The sequence below is a fragment of the Esox lucius genome, chromosome 12, assembly GCF_011004845.1.
Source record: "Esox lucius isolate fEsoLuc1 chromosome 12, fEsoLuc1.pri, whole genome shotgun sequence".
Lineage (NCBI taxonomy): Eukaryota > Metazoa > Chordata > Actinopteri > Esociformes > Esocidae > Esox > Esox lucius.
Genome location: NC_047580.1, coordinates 19,795,454 through 19,813,776, shown reverse-complemented (window position 1 = coordinate 19,813,776; position 18,323 = coordinate 19,795,454). Strand labels below are relative to the sequence as shown.

General features: G+C 37.8%; 1 protein-coding gene across 8 annotated transcripts in view; it reads left to right on the top strand.

Moving 5' to 3' along the window:
- pik3cd (phosphatidylinositol-4,5-bisphosphate 3-kinase, catalytic subunit delta) overlaps window positions 1–16,014 on the top strand; it is a 37,205-nt gene extending 21,191 nt beyond the window's left edge. For all 8 annotated transcript variants that reach the window (XM_010898735.4, XM_020052054.2, XM_013136515.4 and 5 more), the window contains exons 10-23: window positions 327–457; window positions 646–696; window positions 1,025–1,192; window positions 2,407–2,528; window positions 2,775–2,918; window positions 3,275–3,374; window positions 3,626–3,804; window positions 5,638–5,747; window positions 6,698–6,776; window positions 7,639–7,806; window positions 10,015–10,138; window positions 12,334–12,479; window positions 12,848–12,980; window positions 14,248–16,014. In XM_010898735.4, the coding sequence (XP_010897037.1) occupies window positions 327–457; window positions 646–696; window positions 1,025–1,192; window positions 2,407–2,528; window positions 2,775–2,918; window positions 3,275–3,374; window positions 3,626–3,804; window positions 5,638–5,747; window positions 6,698–6,776; window positions 7,639–7,806; window positions 10,015–10,138; window positions 12,334–12,479; window positions 12,848–12,980; window positions 14,248–14,385 (1,793 nt within the window). In that variant the 3' untranslated portion in view covers window positions 14,386–16,014. The remainder of the gene's footprint in view (window positions 1–326; window positions 458–645; window positions 697–1,024; window positions 1,193–2,406; window positions 2,529–2,774; window positions 2,919–3,274; window positions 3,375–3,625; window positions 3,805–5,637; window positions 5,748–6,697; window positions 6,777–7,638; window positions 7,807–10,014; window positions 10,139–12,333; window positions 12,480–12,847; window positions 12,981–14,247) is intronic.
- Window positions 16,015–18,323: the final 2,309 nt, after the last annotated feature.

Below are 18,323 nucleotides of genomic sequence, written 5' to 3'. Positions count from 1 at the left end.
TTCATTCAAAATGAATCCTATTGTCAGAAGGGCAACACAAATTGTTCCCAACATAAAACCATTGTCACCTTACAATAATTGATTGTTTTAAAATGAAATAGAATGAAATGTCAATGTACTCTTTGTGGGTGTTTCTAGACTTCTTCTAGGCACTGTAGCTCTGTCTATAATTGAGAATGTTTACATGTTTACAGCTTTTTCCCGAAACAAGGGCAGGATAATGCTTTGTATTTGTTTCTGTTGCTAATTGAGGCTTTAAAAAACAACAACAACAACAACATGAATTTAACTGAATATGTTTTTTTCTATTTAATTTTGTGTCACAGATGATAAAGGCGACCTCTTGAATCCAATGGGTACCGTGGAGAAAAACCCCAACATTGATAGTGCACCAGGACTCCTCATTCGCTTTCCCAATATCAGACCTTACCCCCTCTACTACCCCCCACTGGAGAAGGTACGTCTTTCCTTTCCTGCACGCAGTCAAACATTGTTCAGTAATTGGTATTGTACATTTTTAACCTATAACAAAACAACAAACTTGTAAATGTAAAAACGTGCACGTGTTAGATACCTTTTTCATTGGTTTTTGGAAATTGTCTATATTAAGAGCTCTACTCATTTGCATGCACCTCCTGTTTTCAGATGAGTGAACTAGAAAGAAAAGGAGAGAAGTTGAAAGCCACTAAAGAGGAGGTAATGGACGCTATTGTATGTTTGAAATATGTAACATTATATGTAACAGTAATACTTTGAAAAACACATTCACCTTTTAAAACACAAAATATGTATTCGTTTTTTTTGTCTGACCCAGAAATTTGAACTCATAATAACACTGTTACTTAAGTCCCGGGTTTATTTTGAATATCCTTTTGAACATTACTGCTTTAACATCAAAATATACATTCATTGCTTAGGAATGACCTCCTATATATACTATATGTAGGTAAAATCATTATTTTACCCAAATTATTTAAAGTATGTTCATACCCCTTTCCTGTTGTCATTTTATTGTGCTGCCCAGCACATGAAGCTAATGGAAATAGTGGACAATAAAAACTACACAGAGTTCTTTGAGGACGATAAAGAGCTTCTATGGAATCTACGCGGTGTGGTGCGACAGCGCTACCCAGAGAGTCTGTCAAAACTTCTCCTCATCACAAAATGGAATAAGCGTGAGGATGTAGCGCAGGTAGGATACTAAGGATGTAATTTTCTTCCCACAAGACGCTGTGAGCTAATACACCACAAGTTATCATCAGCAACTTGACTTATGATGTCTTTAATAATATTGCTCTTAAGTCTTTGCCCTTCTTTGGAATATTTTGTTGCTTCAACTATGAAAGTCAGACCCAGTTAAAAAAACAACAGTAGGAATTCAACCAAAATAAATAATTTTCTATCTCTAACAGAACATGTTAACGTCACACTAGCTCAATGGCAATTCATTCATCTCCCATGAGGTGGGTCCGCGGATTAATCGGTTCAGTTATTGTGTGATTGAAACACACTGTGTTAGTTCACAGCTCAGGCCTTCTGTGGGGGAAAATTGAGTCTAAAACATTGTATTGAACTGAATAATTAAATATAATTAAATCTTACCACCTAAGAATAATGTGACAACTTGTAACACCCACAGACCTTGTGATTTGTATCAAATAAAATATTTTTCTATGTATGTTTTTTCTATAATTTTTGTTGTATTCAATGTAAAGCTATATATTTAACTAGCCCTAAAACTTTAGAAGTTTTGTCAACTTCTGATTTAAAAAAATTAATTTAAGTTAAGGCAACAGATTGACTTTTTGAGTACTGCTATTGCATTTGGGGTTGGAGTGTACTATTACTGTGAGATAGCTAACAAGCAAGCACACTGCAAAAAAAAATAACTGTGACACTTAACATATAATTATCATTTGAAACATAACCTCTTGTTAAAAGTTCATCTCCTTAAAGGCAGATGTGAAGAAATTAGCCAACAAAATTGTTAAAAATACCTGCTAGAGTCAACTCAAAAAGTGTGTGTCATTCCAAAATCCTGCAGTAATTGAGTTGAATGGCAATAACATGAACAGATGCCCTTTGTTTCCGAATGAAGGCCTAGCTAGATTTTGTCTACCCAAAGACCACCAAAGAAGATTTCTGATTGGATATTGTTTTCTGTTTCATGTTAAGCCATCTTTTCCTAACACAAACATAAATTGAATAAGATCAATTAAAAAGTAATCAAACTCGACAATTATAATATATAAAAAATATATAAAAGTAGCAAACCTTAGGCTTTCTCTGAATGCGTAGAAAGTTCCCCATTGGATAATTAATTATTATTCATTGTCCCATTATCATGTTGATATTGAATGCATTTCTAATGCTTGTTTTGAACTTGAACTTTGCCTATGTGTCTAGATGGTGGATTTACTGCACAAATGGCCAGAACTCCCTGCCCTCCATGCCTTGGAGCTCTTGGACTACTGTTTCCCAGACCCAAGGGTCCGCTCTTTCACCATTAGATGCCTGAGGAAGCTGAGGTATAATGTTAGGGACAATTTCATGCATAGTACTTGGCTTCTTGGTTCTTCAGTAGATTTTCATAACAGGATTAGGCGCAAGTCATATCTGGAGTGAATACAAATAGTAGACCGTTTTTTATTTTAGTCAATAGGTTCCAAAACTACGGCATACCTGTCAATTACTTTATCAAACACTCTGTACAAATAATGTCTTGTTGTGAAAATGTTGCTGCAAGTGACCCTGCTTAATCTCCCTCTCAACAGTGATGAGGAGCTTCTGCAGTACTTGCTTCAGTTGGTTCAGGTTCTCAAGTATGAGTCTTATCTGGACTGTGACCTAACTACTTTCTTACTAGAGAGAGCCCTTGCCAACAAGAGGATTGGCCACTTCCTCTTCTGGCATCTCAGGTAAGGGTGGATGTGTATGCCCTTGTAAGTGTGCGAGTGCCCCTTTCTGTGCATTTTTATGGAACGGGCACTATAAGTGTAACTTTTATTATTTTTAAAACTATAACTTTTATTACAGAGGACAAGTTCTAATAAACTATCAATCTTAGTCAGCTTGCACCCACCCCAACCCACCATAAGGAGTCGCAAGAGCACAAAGAGACAAGGAATGCTTTGTCACACCCCCGTCCCCTGGTTTCACCATCACAACCAACTGTAACACACCCTGACATTGAAGCTACAACAGTGTATAGGAATTGAACACTGAGATGGGGTGTTAGTATAAGTAGTGACAGAATTCTTGGTTCTCATTCTAGATCAGAAATGCACGTATCCTCAGTCAGTCTGCGCTTCGGCCTGATTTTAGAGGCGTACTGCAGGGGCAACATCTGTCACATCAAGAGCTTATGGAAACAGGTGAGCACACCTTGAGACTATTCAGTCAAGTTGATCCTTAGGATTTTGACTGTGATATATGTATTTTTATAAAATAGTCACAATAAAAAAATTTAACTGTGGTCATGAAATAATGGACAGCATATGGGCTTAGTAACCTACACCAAAGCCAACTTTTAAAGTTAATTCTTGATATCATGTCTAGCTAACAATGACCTTTTCATTATAAAACCAAACTTTATCAGTATTCCTTGCTCCTCCTTTCTATTCAGAATGAGGCTCTGAACAAGATGAAGGCTGTGAATGATTTTGTAAAGTCAGGATGGCAGAAGACGTCACGCCAGCAGATGACAGATGACATGAAGTTGTGCATCAAACAGGAGGCCTACATCTGGGCCCTCTCAAACCTGCTCTCCCCGCTAAACCCAAGCATCATTCTCTCTGAAATCTGGTGGGTGCCTAGCACACACATATTTGACTCATTTGGCAGACGTTGTTTCATGGATCAAATTATAATAGTGGATGAATACACTTTCAGACTTGCCCTCCATCATGCACCTCTATGTTTTGAAAAGGCACTGACAGCTGCATTTAGGATATATATTTTTGGTTTGTATTTTTCTGAGACAAAGGCGCCTTTGACAGTGGAGCTCCGTCTACAGTATATAGATAACAAGACACAGAGTCAATGTAGAAATACACAGACATTTAGACACTCAGTGACATACACAGTGTCTAAATTAATTTCTGAAACATTACTGGGACAGTAATTATAACATAAACTTAAAAAAAGTTTATGCTATCAGCCGTGTGATAAAAACAATGTAGCTGGTCTCATTTTATAATGTGGCACATTTACTCTATGCTAACATCACCAGGCAGTTATTATTTCCTTTCATTTATCAGCCTTTGAAAAAGCAAACTTTTTCCTCCCAAAACTAACATAATTCCTAAAACAAGTTCAGTGGGCCAACTGTAAAGGGCAAACTTTAAACATACAAAATAATTATTTTTATGTGCTGAACATGGAATTTCTCCCCCATGTGGAAGATGGATGAATTGCAAAAACTTCAGAATAATAATCACCATTCAAAAACCATATCAAGACTTTTAACATATAGGAACAGCATACAGAACACATATGCATAAGATATGAGTGGTGAGTATATAATGTAAATGAAAACTTTACAATTGGTGCATTAGGCCAGATTGGGGTTGACTGGGAGGGTTTTGATTTTCCAGCAGCCTCAGGTGGTACATCCACTGGTGTGCTCCCTTGGTCATGGCTGTGATGACCTTCTCCCGTCTGACGTTCTGGGATATGGTGGTCCCTAGAAATGTTAATGATTCAAAACAGCTCAGCCCTCAACCTCAAGGGAGGTGGTGGGTGTTTCCCTAAGGCAGCCGCCCCTTCCACAGTTTGGTCTTTGTTCATTTTAAGGTTAATTTGACTGCTGATTGCATTCTGGCTTCCGCCTAGAGACAGACTAAGTCAACAGCATTGGGTCCTCAGAGAATTGCCTAGCATGGTTAAAAAATGTTTTCTTGGACACACTGATGATGGTTGTTCCTCTGTGTTTGATTCTTGGGCCGACCTCATTCTCCTTACAATAATATTGCACTTGTTCCCCGTGATTCCCTTATGCACCTTCATGCAGATGATCCTGTTTTGTGCAGATTGTGTAGAACACATAATTCTAGGCATAAGCGGCAAAAGCGGTCGCTCAGGGCCCCTGACTGCTACGGGGCATCTGACCACTAGGTATGCCCCAACTGCTAGGGGAGGGGACCCCAAATAAAAATATGCTGGGGCCCCCAAAAGGCTAGAGCTTGCCCTGTCAGACACTATGGTCTTGTCCTTTGAAACAACCTGTCTGAAAATGTATTCGGGTCAATAAAAAAACGACTGACAAAGGCATAATTTGTAATCTGTCTAATGCCATTCAAGACAGAAGACAGACGTTGTTGCTGGATAACTGCTTTTAGTGTCTGACTCCAAACGTTTTATGTCCAACAAAGTTCCTGATTTGAGCTTTTTCATGGCCTCAATATAGATGGATCTCTTCTTGGGCTCTGTTTCTGTGGCATTGCAGAGAGCCTTGTGGCCTTTTCCCACCTACAATGTAACATTCGATTACCTGACACTACGTCAAACCACTGTAACCAGATGATACATTCTTTTCTACGTTTCACATGAATGGCTTCGTAATGTTTAATATTTATTTGACCAACACATTTATAAAAACAACTCAGTCAGTGTTAACCTATCGGATTTATGTTGCAGTGCGGACAGATGCAAATTCATGGACTCCAAGATGAAGCCCCTGTGGCTCATGTACAAGAACAAGTGTGTCCAAGGGGAGGCTGCAGGGATAATCTTCAAGAATGGAGATGGTGAGAGAATTAAAAAAACATTTCCCTACATTGCATGTACGCATATGCAAACGCAATCAGAGGGGATTCGATAAAATGTATGTGGTCGTAGGTAGCTCAGTTGGCAGAGAACAGTGCACTTAATGGTAAAGGATGTGGGTTTGATTCCTGCTAATTCCTGCTAATTCAATATATCAATATGTAAAATTACAGTAAGTTGCTTATTATTATTATTATTACTTAGAATTCTGTTTTTATTAGGTATTTTAAACCCTGATCTGTGTTTCCAAACATTGCTCCACGATGCACTGTTTGGTGCCTAACAATGGAGAAGACTGAATATCACACTTTGAATACTTATGCAAGCAACATATTTCAGTTATTTATGTCAAATATTTTCCAGTATGAAAACGGGTGTCATTGTACAATAACTGATATGGAGTTTCAGTGTGGAAATAAAGCAAGCTTACATTTGTTTTATGTAACATCTGTAATTCAATTATGAGAGAATTAGTAAGGCGTTTGAATACTTTGGCTCCCTTAGTGCCGCTCCCATGTTTATTTTATTATATTTTCACTCTAGTTACATAGAAAACATGATTTTATACTGCTATATTTACGTATGCTCTGACTTATGGCCATGCAGGTATGTGAGGAAATGCAAGAAACCTACCCCACTACATTGCCCACCCTTCCAATATATGTGCATTCATATTGGTTTAATGGACGCAAGATGGTTTGATACCATCACATCAATTACAGTTCTTCAACTGATATGTGAAACTTCTCTTCCCTAGTTGATCGTCATTCTTGGTCGGACCAACCTTTAACATATGTAGGCCTGCCATAGTTAGCATGTATGGTCAATTTCAATTTTGAGGACGTTTTGAGGCCTGGGGCTCTGGAGTTGTTGTCCTGGCTCAATTAGAAATAACTTTTCCTTTAAACTGACATACCCTCTAACATTTTAGATCTCCGACAAGACATGTTGACCCTACAAATGATCCAGCTGATGGAAAACCTTTGGAAGAAAGAGGGTCTGGACCTCAGGTATGTCTTAGCAGCAGACCTAGTTATGTAACAGAGGTGGTTTGGTGAATCACACTTGCAGGATAAGTGACCTTGCTTGAGATCTAGTAAAGACTTGAGCTAATGTCTAGCAAAAAAAGTAATTGCAGTTCCTGTAATTACTTCTATTTAACATGAGTTTGATTGGTTAATTCTGAACACAGCCACATCCCCAGTTATAAGAGGGTGTGCACACTTATGCAAACAGGTTATTGTGAGTCTTTTATTTTTCCCCCTCAAAGATTTCAGTTTGTTTTTCAAATGAATTGGTCACGTTATAGGTCACATTAAAGGTGGAAAAAGCTCTGACATGATTTATCTTTGTCTCATTCTTTTACATCACAAGAACCTGGCATTATAACAGGGGTGTGTAGACTTTTTATATCCACTGTATGTACACATGTATGTGACAACTATGTAACTCATGAACATCTAAATGCATTTCCCCATGGTTTTCTAGGTAACTATGAATAATAATTTATTATTAATTATAGTTTACGATTGAATGTGGGTATGTTTTTTGTTAGACTATGCTATTAAGCTATTAAATAATTATCTGTAATGTAGCATATTGTAACAAATCTTGGGTGATTGTCTGGCATTTAAAACAAGATATTGATTGGCACAAGCATAGCTGCTGCTAGCCCTGTGGTCAGTGTAACTTTTACCCCCATGAAACTGATTGAGTTTGATGGTTAGATTAGTACTCTGGGTAAAACAACAATAGTGGGGGACAACATGTTTACTGATGCCTTGTTTGCTTAGGGCCTACATTTGAAATGCCATTACTTGTTATTTAAAAGGCTGTACCTTATGAATGTACTTTCTCTATTGTCTCTTTAAGGATGATCCCCTATGGCTGCCTCTCCACCGGAAACAAGACGGGCCTAATCGAGGTGGTGAAGAATTCAGAGACCATTGCAAACATCCAGCGCAACAACAGTAACAGTGCTGCCACTGCTGCCTTCAACAAAGATGCCCTGCTCAACTGGCTTAAATCCAAGAACCCAGAGTGAGTGGGACAGAGAAAAGTGGCAAGAAAAATCACAAAATAACCAATTAAATACAAAATTAATGAAAACTACATCTTTTGTATATGGACGAAATGGAACACAAAGCTTTATATTGAGCAGTGTGTGGAGTTTACTTTATATTTTGGTATACAGTTTATTTTGGTCACAGTTTAAAGTCATGTGAAAAAGTAAGTACCCCCTCTGGGACATTGTATTCTTAACCTATTTGTACATATGGACATGTAATCTTCACTTAAACACTATAGACAGATAAAGGAAATTTGTCACACAAAGATTATACTACGCAATCATTTATTCATAAAAAAATCTACAGAAATGTAAATTCATAGTGCTGAAAAAATAAGTACAGCCCTAGCTTCAATAGCTGGTTTTGCCCCTTTTGACTGAAATAACTTTATGCAGCCATTTCATATAACTGCCTATAAGTTATATATCGACTGTGAGGACATCCTGTCCACTTTTCTTTACAGTAGTACTTCAGCTGTGTCATATTCGAGGACTTTCTTGCATGCACCGCCTTGAGATCTGAGGTCTGGGCGTTGACTCACCATAACCCTCCATTTCTACTTTTTGAATCATTCTGTTGAAGCCTTGCTCGTGAGTTTAGGATTGTTGTCTTGTTGCAAGATCCATGTTTGGTTCAGCTTCATATTTTTAACAAACGCCCTCAGTTGGCCAGGCCCGGAGGCAGCTCAGTAGCCCTAAACCATAATGCCACTACTTAAATGCTTTATGGTGCGTATGAGGTACTTCGGTTCAAAGGCATTGTTTCGTTTTTTGCTAAACATTGCTTCTGGCTTTGCAGCCAAACAACTCGACTCTTGACTCATGTCCCGAGCACACTGTTCCAGTAGTAATTGTTCTTACCCAGGTGATGTCTAGCAAACCTAAGTCATGGATAAGTATTTTTTTTAGAATACTTATCCATGCAGGCCGTTCCCGTTTGGGTCGGCAGGACCCTACCTTGTCTTGTCCTTTTATGCCCTCTCCTGGTCTTTTGTTGCTTCCTATGTCCTTATTTGTTCTTCCCTTCCCACCGTGCCATATAAGTTATTGGCACATTTTATGTTTGTAAGAGTAGAGCTGTACCTATTTTTCTGCACAAGAAAATTGCATGTTTAATATTTATTGTGATTTGGTAAATTTAGTAACCTTTTTAATGAATATATTTGAAATGTAGCTCAAATCTCCAAATGTAGATATATGAAAAAAACACAGGGAGTACTTTTTCACATCACTGTAAATACAGCACATGTATACTGGTCCTGACAGTTACAGTTTTATTACTTGTGTAGTAATTGTGTAGTAACTCAATAACACTGTTGCACTGGTAATTAACATTAACTGTTTTTGTTAAAGTAAGCAAATTGGGAAGTCACTGTCTATGAGAGATAATGTAACCAAAACTATACTACTAACCCAATCCTAAATTATTTCAGAATAATCTTTATTTATTATGTAAGTTTACATGAACATAGAATTTCACTTGTAAATATGAATAGGTGTAAACAGGGCTTCAGTCTAACCTTTTTGACTGGTGGCACTGCTGCCACTGAGTCTTTCAGTTGGTGAAACCTGGATATAATGTGGTGCACCTTCTTCATTTAGCTATGATGAGCTAACATTTTAATAAAAACAATATATTAACCTCCTAAGACCTGAGCTTTGCGTCCTGCAACCTCTTCAGATTGCGATACTAGCTTCCCAGCCTAGCTTCCTTTCCACATTCTATTTCCCTTTCATTATTTCCTTTAATCTTTTCCTAGATTCCTTTTCTAGCAGTCAGATAATAAGGGAGCTTGGAATGGAAAGAAGCAAGGTGAGAAAGACAATAGTGAATGAATCTAGGAAAATAATGGAGGAAATGGATCAACAAATTAATAATATAGGATTTCTCTATGTAGGAATCATCAAAGAGCAATGTGATAACACCACTACAAATGCTTGCTGACATTATCCTTGCAAGAGAAGTGTGCTTGAGTATTGTTTCTCTGTCTATTTGGATTTTTTGTTCCTACATGTTCTTGACTGGAGAAAGTGAGAGAATAAGAAAAGTAAAGAGAGAAAATATTCAAGAGATGAATGGATAAATGGCTGAGAAATAAATGCAAACAAAAACCATGTGGTGTTCTCTCTCTCTCTCTCTTTCCCTCTCTCTCTCTCTCTCTCTCTCTCTCTCTCATCAGAGATAAACTTGATAATGCTATTGAAGAATTCACTTTATCCTGTGCTGGCTACTGTGTAGCCACTTATGTGTTGGGTATCGGAGATCGCCACAACGACAATATCATGATCAAGGAGACTGGGCAGGTGAGAAGCACAGCATTTCCTTTTGTTGATATGATAATTTCTCGTTTGGTATTCCTATTAGTTATTGAAATATTTGTGTGATCTTACACAATTTATAATTCATGACGTAACAAAATTAACACAGTTCTTTATTTAGTCAGTGGAAATCCCCGTAAGTCAAATTTATCACAGATCGTTATACTGATGAATTGTAGTTCTACCACAAGTTGGCGTATCATTTTGGGTTCAGTGATAACTGTTTAAGAGTTTTACTTTATTTCTATGTTAGTTATCATAACTCTAAATTCAGAAATACTGCTCATTTGTGTGCGAAACAACTTATCTGGAAGTAAAACCATACAATGGCTTTCTATTGAAAATGTTAAAATATTATCATGACAAACAAAAGTTTGTGGATCTGGTCCACTGCAGAAATGAAGGTCCCAAAATGGTAGCATAGCAAGAAAACAGAAATCAGTTATTGTAGTAAAAGCAATTTCTAGCTGTAAGGTAATGGATTTGTGACAGTGATTCGAGCATATTTGAGGTTGACATTCATATAAGCATCATACTATGATTTCTACCTCAACATAGTGTGAAATACACATACAAATAATTGCTTGAATCCAGACTAGTTTTGGTGAGGGTGATGAGGAGATCCATCACATTGTTCCTATGCGTTTCCTTTACATTCCGTTTTTTGGGTAGAGCTGCAAAATGGAGCAATCAACTGCATTAAAAGCTTTTAAAACAGGTCAATAAATAAATACAATTAGATTTTACATCCAATGCATTTAGATAATAATCTTATAACCAAGGTAGGCCAGTTGCTGAAATACTGTAGTACTGTTCCCAGGTACACAATTATATACTGTTCTGCTTAGTATGTGAACCCTTCAATTACAGATTATTTATTGTTCACTATGACATTTTTATTTAATCAGAACCAGTTTTTTTAATCTGATACAGCAGTTTCATAGTTACCAATTCCATATGATGGTTTAGAGAAAATCACGTGTGTAGTAGAAAAACATTTGATATTGCAAGTGACATGGTGAGTGCTCGGGAGTCTTGTTCAACTTTATTCCATCTTTGGTCTTCTCCAATGCTCTGGTCAATTTGCAGGTGTGTAAAAGCTTTGTACTTAGTAGGAAAAAATGTAATAAAAAAGAGTGCAAGAATGAGTTCTATTAGTTAAATTAAGTAGGTATTTAGAGTTACTTGGGTTAATAATTGGGGACCAAATGAACCAGCTAAAGGTGGGATATGTATGGAAGAGTTTGGGCGGGACTGATAATAAGAGGCAATAAATCTGGTCAGTTTGGTGTTACTCATACAAGTGAATGAAAAACACACAATGCCGAGAGGAGAGGAGGGATAAGAGCACATCAATCTGAGGAAGGCTATACAAAAATCGCAAAAAGATTTGAGCTTATATTAGTCCACTCTGAGGCAGACTATTCACAAATACCATATAACATGACAGAACTCGCCCTAGAAGTGGAAGCCCCTCCAAAATATCCCCAAGTGGCTGAAAAAATTATAATTCAGGTAAATGCCAATCCAAATATAACATTTGGGGATTTGATGACCTCCCTAACTGCATTTTAGGTTACTGTGTGTGCTTCAAAAATAAGAATCGATATAGAAAACTGAATCGAAATTATATTCATGGGAGGGTTGCTAGGAAGATGCTTCCGCTGTCTTTATTACAAATTGGGGTTCATATACGTGTTTTATGAGTATATTTAAATGACCATCCCTGTAGCATTCATATACTTTCAAGCATCACTGTACATACCAATGATTCCAGAGAGAATTTAGAGATGGGACGATTATTGTAAAGATAATGTAGTGGCAGCACATGGCACATTGTTTTAACTAAACATAATTTATATATCATATATCATTTACATCATTCATAATTATATCAGTTGATTTTTTAGAATTTTTAGAATTTTTTAGGGATTTTTATCCCGTTTCCACGGAGGGCCGAGTGTCTACAGGTTTTAGTTTTTTCCTTTAAATTGGTTCCCAGTTCAGACCTAAACAACCAGGTGAGGGTAGAAACTAACCAATTAGTGACCTAATTAATCAATCAAGTACGAGGTGAGAGCGACAATCTGCAGACACTCGGCCCTCCATGGAACTGTTTTGACAACTCTGGGATAGAGGATAGTGTGGAAATCTTTTTGAATTCCATATATGTCTTTTAGCTGTTCCACATTGACTTTGGGCACTTTCTGGGGAACTTCAAGAGCAAATTTGGGATCAACAGGGAACGTGTGCCTTTTATTCTGACTTACGACTTTGTCCACGTCATCCAACAAGGGAGGACCAACAACAGTGAGAAGTTTGAAAGGTGAAACATGAAATATACTGTATCTACTATATACCACATATTCAAATACTGCTAGTGTCACCCATGTGGAAAAACTGAATGTAATGCATGTTTAGGTTGTTCAGGATAAAAGCCTCTGTTAAATGCTATATTGAAGTAATAATGTAGGAGGCTGTGTGGAAATTGGCCAATAGAACATGGCTAACAGATAGTGTAAGGCACAAAGCATTGCAGAGTCCCTGAACAAAATGCTTAGCCGTTGTATGTTGGCAATATACCACAGACCCTCAATTCCCAAAGCAATAAAAGCAGTAAAAAGTGATGTCATAGCAGTGGTAAATGGAGCTCCATGATAATGATGTGATTCCTTGTCAATGCTCTTCCATCAGGTTTAGGGCGTACTGTGAGCAGGCCTACAAGATTTTATGTCGCAACGGGACTCTGTTTGTAAACCTGTTTGCAATGATGAAAGCAGCCGGATTGCCTGAGCTAAGCTCCTTTAAGGATATCCAGTACTTAAAGGTGAGAATAGAGCCTCCTTGTATTGCTGGATATGTTGAGCATTATTGGGACTGTAGTATATTACTTAAACACACACACAGACGGACAGTCACAGCCACATTAGTCATATAAACTCTATGCAAGGTCTTTGACCCATGGCAAAGATAAAATACAATAATTGGTAGTACAGGTGCACCTAAAAAATAATGCGAATGTATTAAATATAAAAATTATTAACCATTCAAATTAGCTCTCAACATGAATTGAGACAAGATCGGACGTGATTGGTCAAAACATATTGGCTGCCTGTGTTAAATGCACCTTTATGCATATGTGCATAACAGAGACATCACCAGATGTTTGAATCCTTTACGGCTTAGCAGGTACAATTAAATGTCAAATTGAGCATTGGGTGCATATTTCTGGGTTTTTACAACCATACCTGCATTTCTAATTAATTTTCCAAGACTGAAAACATTATAATATTTATTGATGGACTACCACACATCACCAGAATACTCTGAGACAAACTGAAATAAATATTTCCACATTTCCACAAAAATAAACAAATATTCCACATAGGCCACTGAAAAGAGTGGCAGCCCACACATGCTATATCTACCAGTCAACATAAAGTAATGTAACGTCGAGCCTGTTGCAAAATCAGCATTCCGCTGATTCTATTTGTATCAAAACCAGGAAGATATTACAATGTCTTGAAAAAAAAAATCTATATAAAATGTATCTACCTTTTACATTTTTATTCATTTCTAAGCAACATTTTGACTTGGTACTGTAATATGTATGGGTGTGTATGGCAGGAACAATTCAGTAAAGTTTGATGAAGTATAAACAAAGCATATCATTAGAAAAATGCATAATTAGGAGATCCATACACTATGGTGGATAAGGAAAATGTATCTGAGTGATTCTGAAAAATAATGTAGAAATTGTAGATTTTTATTACTTTGTTACTGCTGTAGTTCATCTCACAAACCTCTGTTTTGGATGACACTGACACAATTTGTATACTTTGTATACATTTTGACTTTGGAATTATTGTCTTTTATTCATATCGATGGCATGTGTTTTACAACAAGCAAGGTTTTTCAGTTCAGTTGCACTTTGAAAATATTATTATTATTATTTGGTGACTATATAATGATGATGATCTATATATAATGATATTCATGTTGTTGATGATGATGATTGCCAATGTTGTAATAAAGTTTTTTTTAATGGTTAAGGCACATCTGTTATTCTTCTGAATTTTTTTTTTTCTCTTAAGGACTCATTAGCTTTGGGGAAATCAGAGGAAGAAGCACTGAAGAATTTCAAAGTGAAGTTTAACGAAGCTCTGAGGGAGAGCTGGAAGACCAAAGTGAACTGGATGATGCACTCTCTAGCCAAAGATAGCAGACTTTAAATAAAAGTCAATGCCTGAACATTCCAAAGCTTAACACCCCTGATTTTACTAACTGAGTGTTCAGCTTATGGAGGCAAATGGAATAAAAATATACAGGAGACATTGTCTTAAATTGACTCAATGAAGCATTCAACAATGTTCTTAGATGTTTACAACTGCTATGTATTCCGGCTTATGAACTGATGACAAACTGTACATGTTGCATTTGTGAACAGCCACATTTTGTAAAGAGTAATTAACATTGTTACTATATCATACAGCATTGAATATATAAATGCAATTTGCATCCATTTAAGGTCAACCAGATCTTAAATGGATTGCATAACCATTTGTTGGACTTTCACATTTTGTTGTGTTACAAAGTGTGAAAGATATTCAGTTGAACAACTGCCCCAAAATATTTGTCAAATAAAAAAAAACTTTAATAACATTAATAGAAAATAAAACACTAATATATTTTAATTTACTATCCTCAGTCAGTACACATTAGAAACATTTTGGTCAGGGACTGAATTGTGTTTTCTTAGGTAAGTCTCTAAGAGCTCTAGTGATATTTGATGCTTTTGAAATATTGCCATACATCAAAACTGTAACCAGTCTAACCACTCAGAAACATGCCTTCTCTTGGATTTTTCCTGTGCTTATCTGCAAATCAGTTCTTTTTATCAGAAAAACACTCCAGTCTTTATCGAAGTAATGCACTCAAACACCATGATGCAGCCAGCACTAAGTTTTTGATTTGTCTCAAATGTACAGCTTTGCATTTAAGCCAAAGTGTGTTCCTTTCGCACGTTTTATATTCTTCTCAGTAATTCAATGCTTTATTGCATATAGGATGCATGCTTTCTTTTTATTTATTGTTCCTCTATAGTATTTGTTTGTGTTTATTTAACTTAATGTGGTAGCACGGTCCTCACAACAATTGAACTCTGTTGCTGTTTTAAAATCACCAATGGCTTAACAATTACATTCTTTAAGCGAGCCACATGCTTACTTGTCTTCCCGAAGCTCAGTGGGACAACCAAATCTTTGATGTGCCTGGTTGTTTTTTGGTATCCCATACTCCAGTTACTGCAATTCTTTGAGACATCTGTTTGTTGTTTTCAATCTGTGCTAGAAATTCAATATTTAGATTTTTATGTATGGACAGAGAAAGGGGTCATAATTTAACAATGCATGTAAATTAATCTTGTTTCCCAAAGAGTATGCTCATGTAACTTATGTGGTTTTGGAATGTTACATTTTCCTAAAGAAAGTAGGTAAATAATTATATTTTAATTATTATTTTTTATTATTCAGAAATGTGTCTTTATTTTCACTTTTACATTGTTGAATATTTTGTGTAGATAAATGGCAAACAAACTGTTAAATACATTTCAATCTCAGTTTGTAACACAACAAATGTGAAAAGGTGCAAATGGATTATTAAATATGCAATCCACTGTGACCGAACATGAATAACTAACAGTGTGACAATAATCACAAACCATGTTTAACTTGTTTGCATTGATTATGCTAAAATGTCTAGGCCAGAGAGAGTACAAAAGAAACACCTCAAAAGTGTCATGTATTTTATATTAATGGTTTTATATGTTTTATTTTGATTGTTTTTATTGAAATATATATTCTGTTGTTACATTTGTTTAGTGTTTGAAAATATTTTTGTTGTGGAATACCATTGGAATGCCAAAAAAGCATCCAAATGTGGTTGATACCATATAGGGGAATACCCCTGGAGAGGAAATCTGCCCCCAAATTCAGCACCCCTGCTACACGGTTAGCTCTCAGTGACTCAAGATTAGCACTGCGGCCCACGTGATCGGTCTGTGGGCCAATGTGTGCAAACGAAGGGATCGCAGACACCCATGTCTGTTTATTTAGGCCAAAAATGTGGTTTGGTCTGTCCTGATCAAAAATGATGGCGCTCTAGAAAGGAGAGAATTGACGTCAGTGCTCGGAAAACTGACACGGGTTTCAGTTTATGTGGGTTGCTCAGAGGTGGGGTCCCAACACCCCATTCTCTGCCTTTGTGTGTCACACCCAACCCGTGAGAGATGCTTGTTCCTACTTTTCTGGAGGAAAACAGTGCAAAACTGGACCCTTTGAGACATAACTAAGGGGTGTATCCAGGCGTGTATTTCAACTCTGCAATCTATTGAGAGTCATACACTGTGATGTTTGTGATATACTGGGCTAAGACTCAGAAAGGAGACCCAAGGTTTGATGCTCCCATATTTAGGAGGCCCAATAGGATGACTACGAAAGCCAAAGCCATCAGTCCTAAATCTCAAACATGTTTTATAAGTGATCAGGTTCCCTCTGTGAAACAATGCCAGACTGGCTTTGAATGAAAAGGAACCCAAAAAAGTTATTTGGATCTTAAAAAGATATTAAGTAAAAACCACAGTGGTTTTGCTTGGGAAGAAAAATCCAAATTGCTCCTTTTTCATTATGTGAATTACTCCTTGATTGCCTGAGCTCATAGTTAGAAACTTTTAATATGCAAAAGCCTTTGGGAGTGGTTGTGAGACAAGAGAGAGGTCCTATGGGAAAATCCTCCTGAACGTTGTTTCTTCTCTCTTCTGGGTTGCATTGTCCTGGGCAGGTTGAGATGAAGTGCTTTACCCTCTCTCTTCTTTTCTTTGCACTGCTTCTGCATCATCTCAACCACCATTTCAAAAAGGCACTTTTGGGTTTAAAGAAGCGTCAGTGATTCTTTGTTTCTCACTGTCCGAGACAATGGAGAGGTTGAGCCAGCGCAATTTCCATGGCAACTCAGAATTTATCCCATAGGCTCAGTTTGGGTGTAGCAGAGATTTGGTGTGTGGAAAGCGGTGTTGAGAGCCCTCACTGCTGTGGTAACAGACTTATAAACTGCTCATATTTAGATGGAAAGCTTGATTCTATAAAAGAGAACCTCTGGGTAAGGTACAGAAGGGAAGCCACCAGGGTTTCCAGTCATACGGGTGAGCACAATTCCCTCCATGTCAATACAGTCCAAAACCAATCCACTGTGAACCGAGTTCTTGGAGGAGTATAGGGGCTCCAGGTGTGGCTGGCCTCCTCCCGGCCTTCCGGAAAGCCTGGCATGAACACACTTGCTTCCCATTTAGCTTTGGACAGTCCATTTTCCTCATAGCAGGATGTGGTGGTCCCTGCTATTGCACTGGGCCAAGGGACCTCCAGTTTCACCACGGCGCTTTTGAACAGATCCTGCAACTCCCCCCAAGGGATTTCTCTTTCCAGCCTCTACAGAGCTGGATCCCTCCTTTAGGGGGCCATGACAACCTGGCCCAAGGGAATGAAATAATAATTTCCCCTTTCAGTCAACTCAGAGAGGAGGCTGTCAGAGCCCCGGTGGAGTTGTAATCTTCGCCAATTAGGATACCATGCAGAGCGGATCTGAGGTTGGTGCTGGGGTACTGCATTAACAACGGAGTGCAGTCATCAAGTGGTTTGCCCCAACTAACGCCATCAGTAGCTCCAGAATTCCCTCAACCTCTGTGAGCCCTTGGGAGCATCCCACGTTAGGGTCCTGCTGACTCAGCCTGGCTTGGTGCACCAGCCCACAGGCATACTCGTAAAGGTTGACAGGGCACAATGGGGACAGGAGCCTGGAGACAACAACGCCTCTCTGGCATGTTGCAGACCCAGACATGCGGAACTCACAACGTGGGTGTCCTTGGCGGAAATCTTGTTCCCACAAGAACAGTTTCCGAGCAATACCCAGAAAAGGAAGTTGTTTTGAGGGATAACAGGTTTCTGGTGAAAAGCAAGAAGAGATGTTTGAAAGACTAGGCGTCTGAGTCAGTCTTTTTGTAGGGTAGGTGGTATGTCCATCCTCTGACGAACGCGCAGTGACATCTAGCCAATTATGGCTGGCGTAATGTAATATGAGCTTCTGATGAATATGCTAGGGGTGTAGTGAAATACAGAAA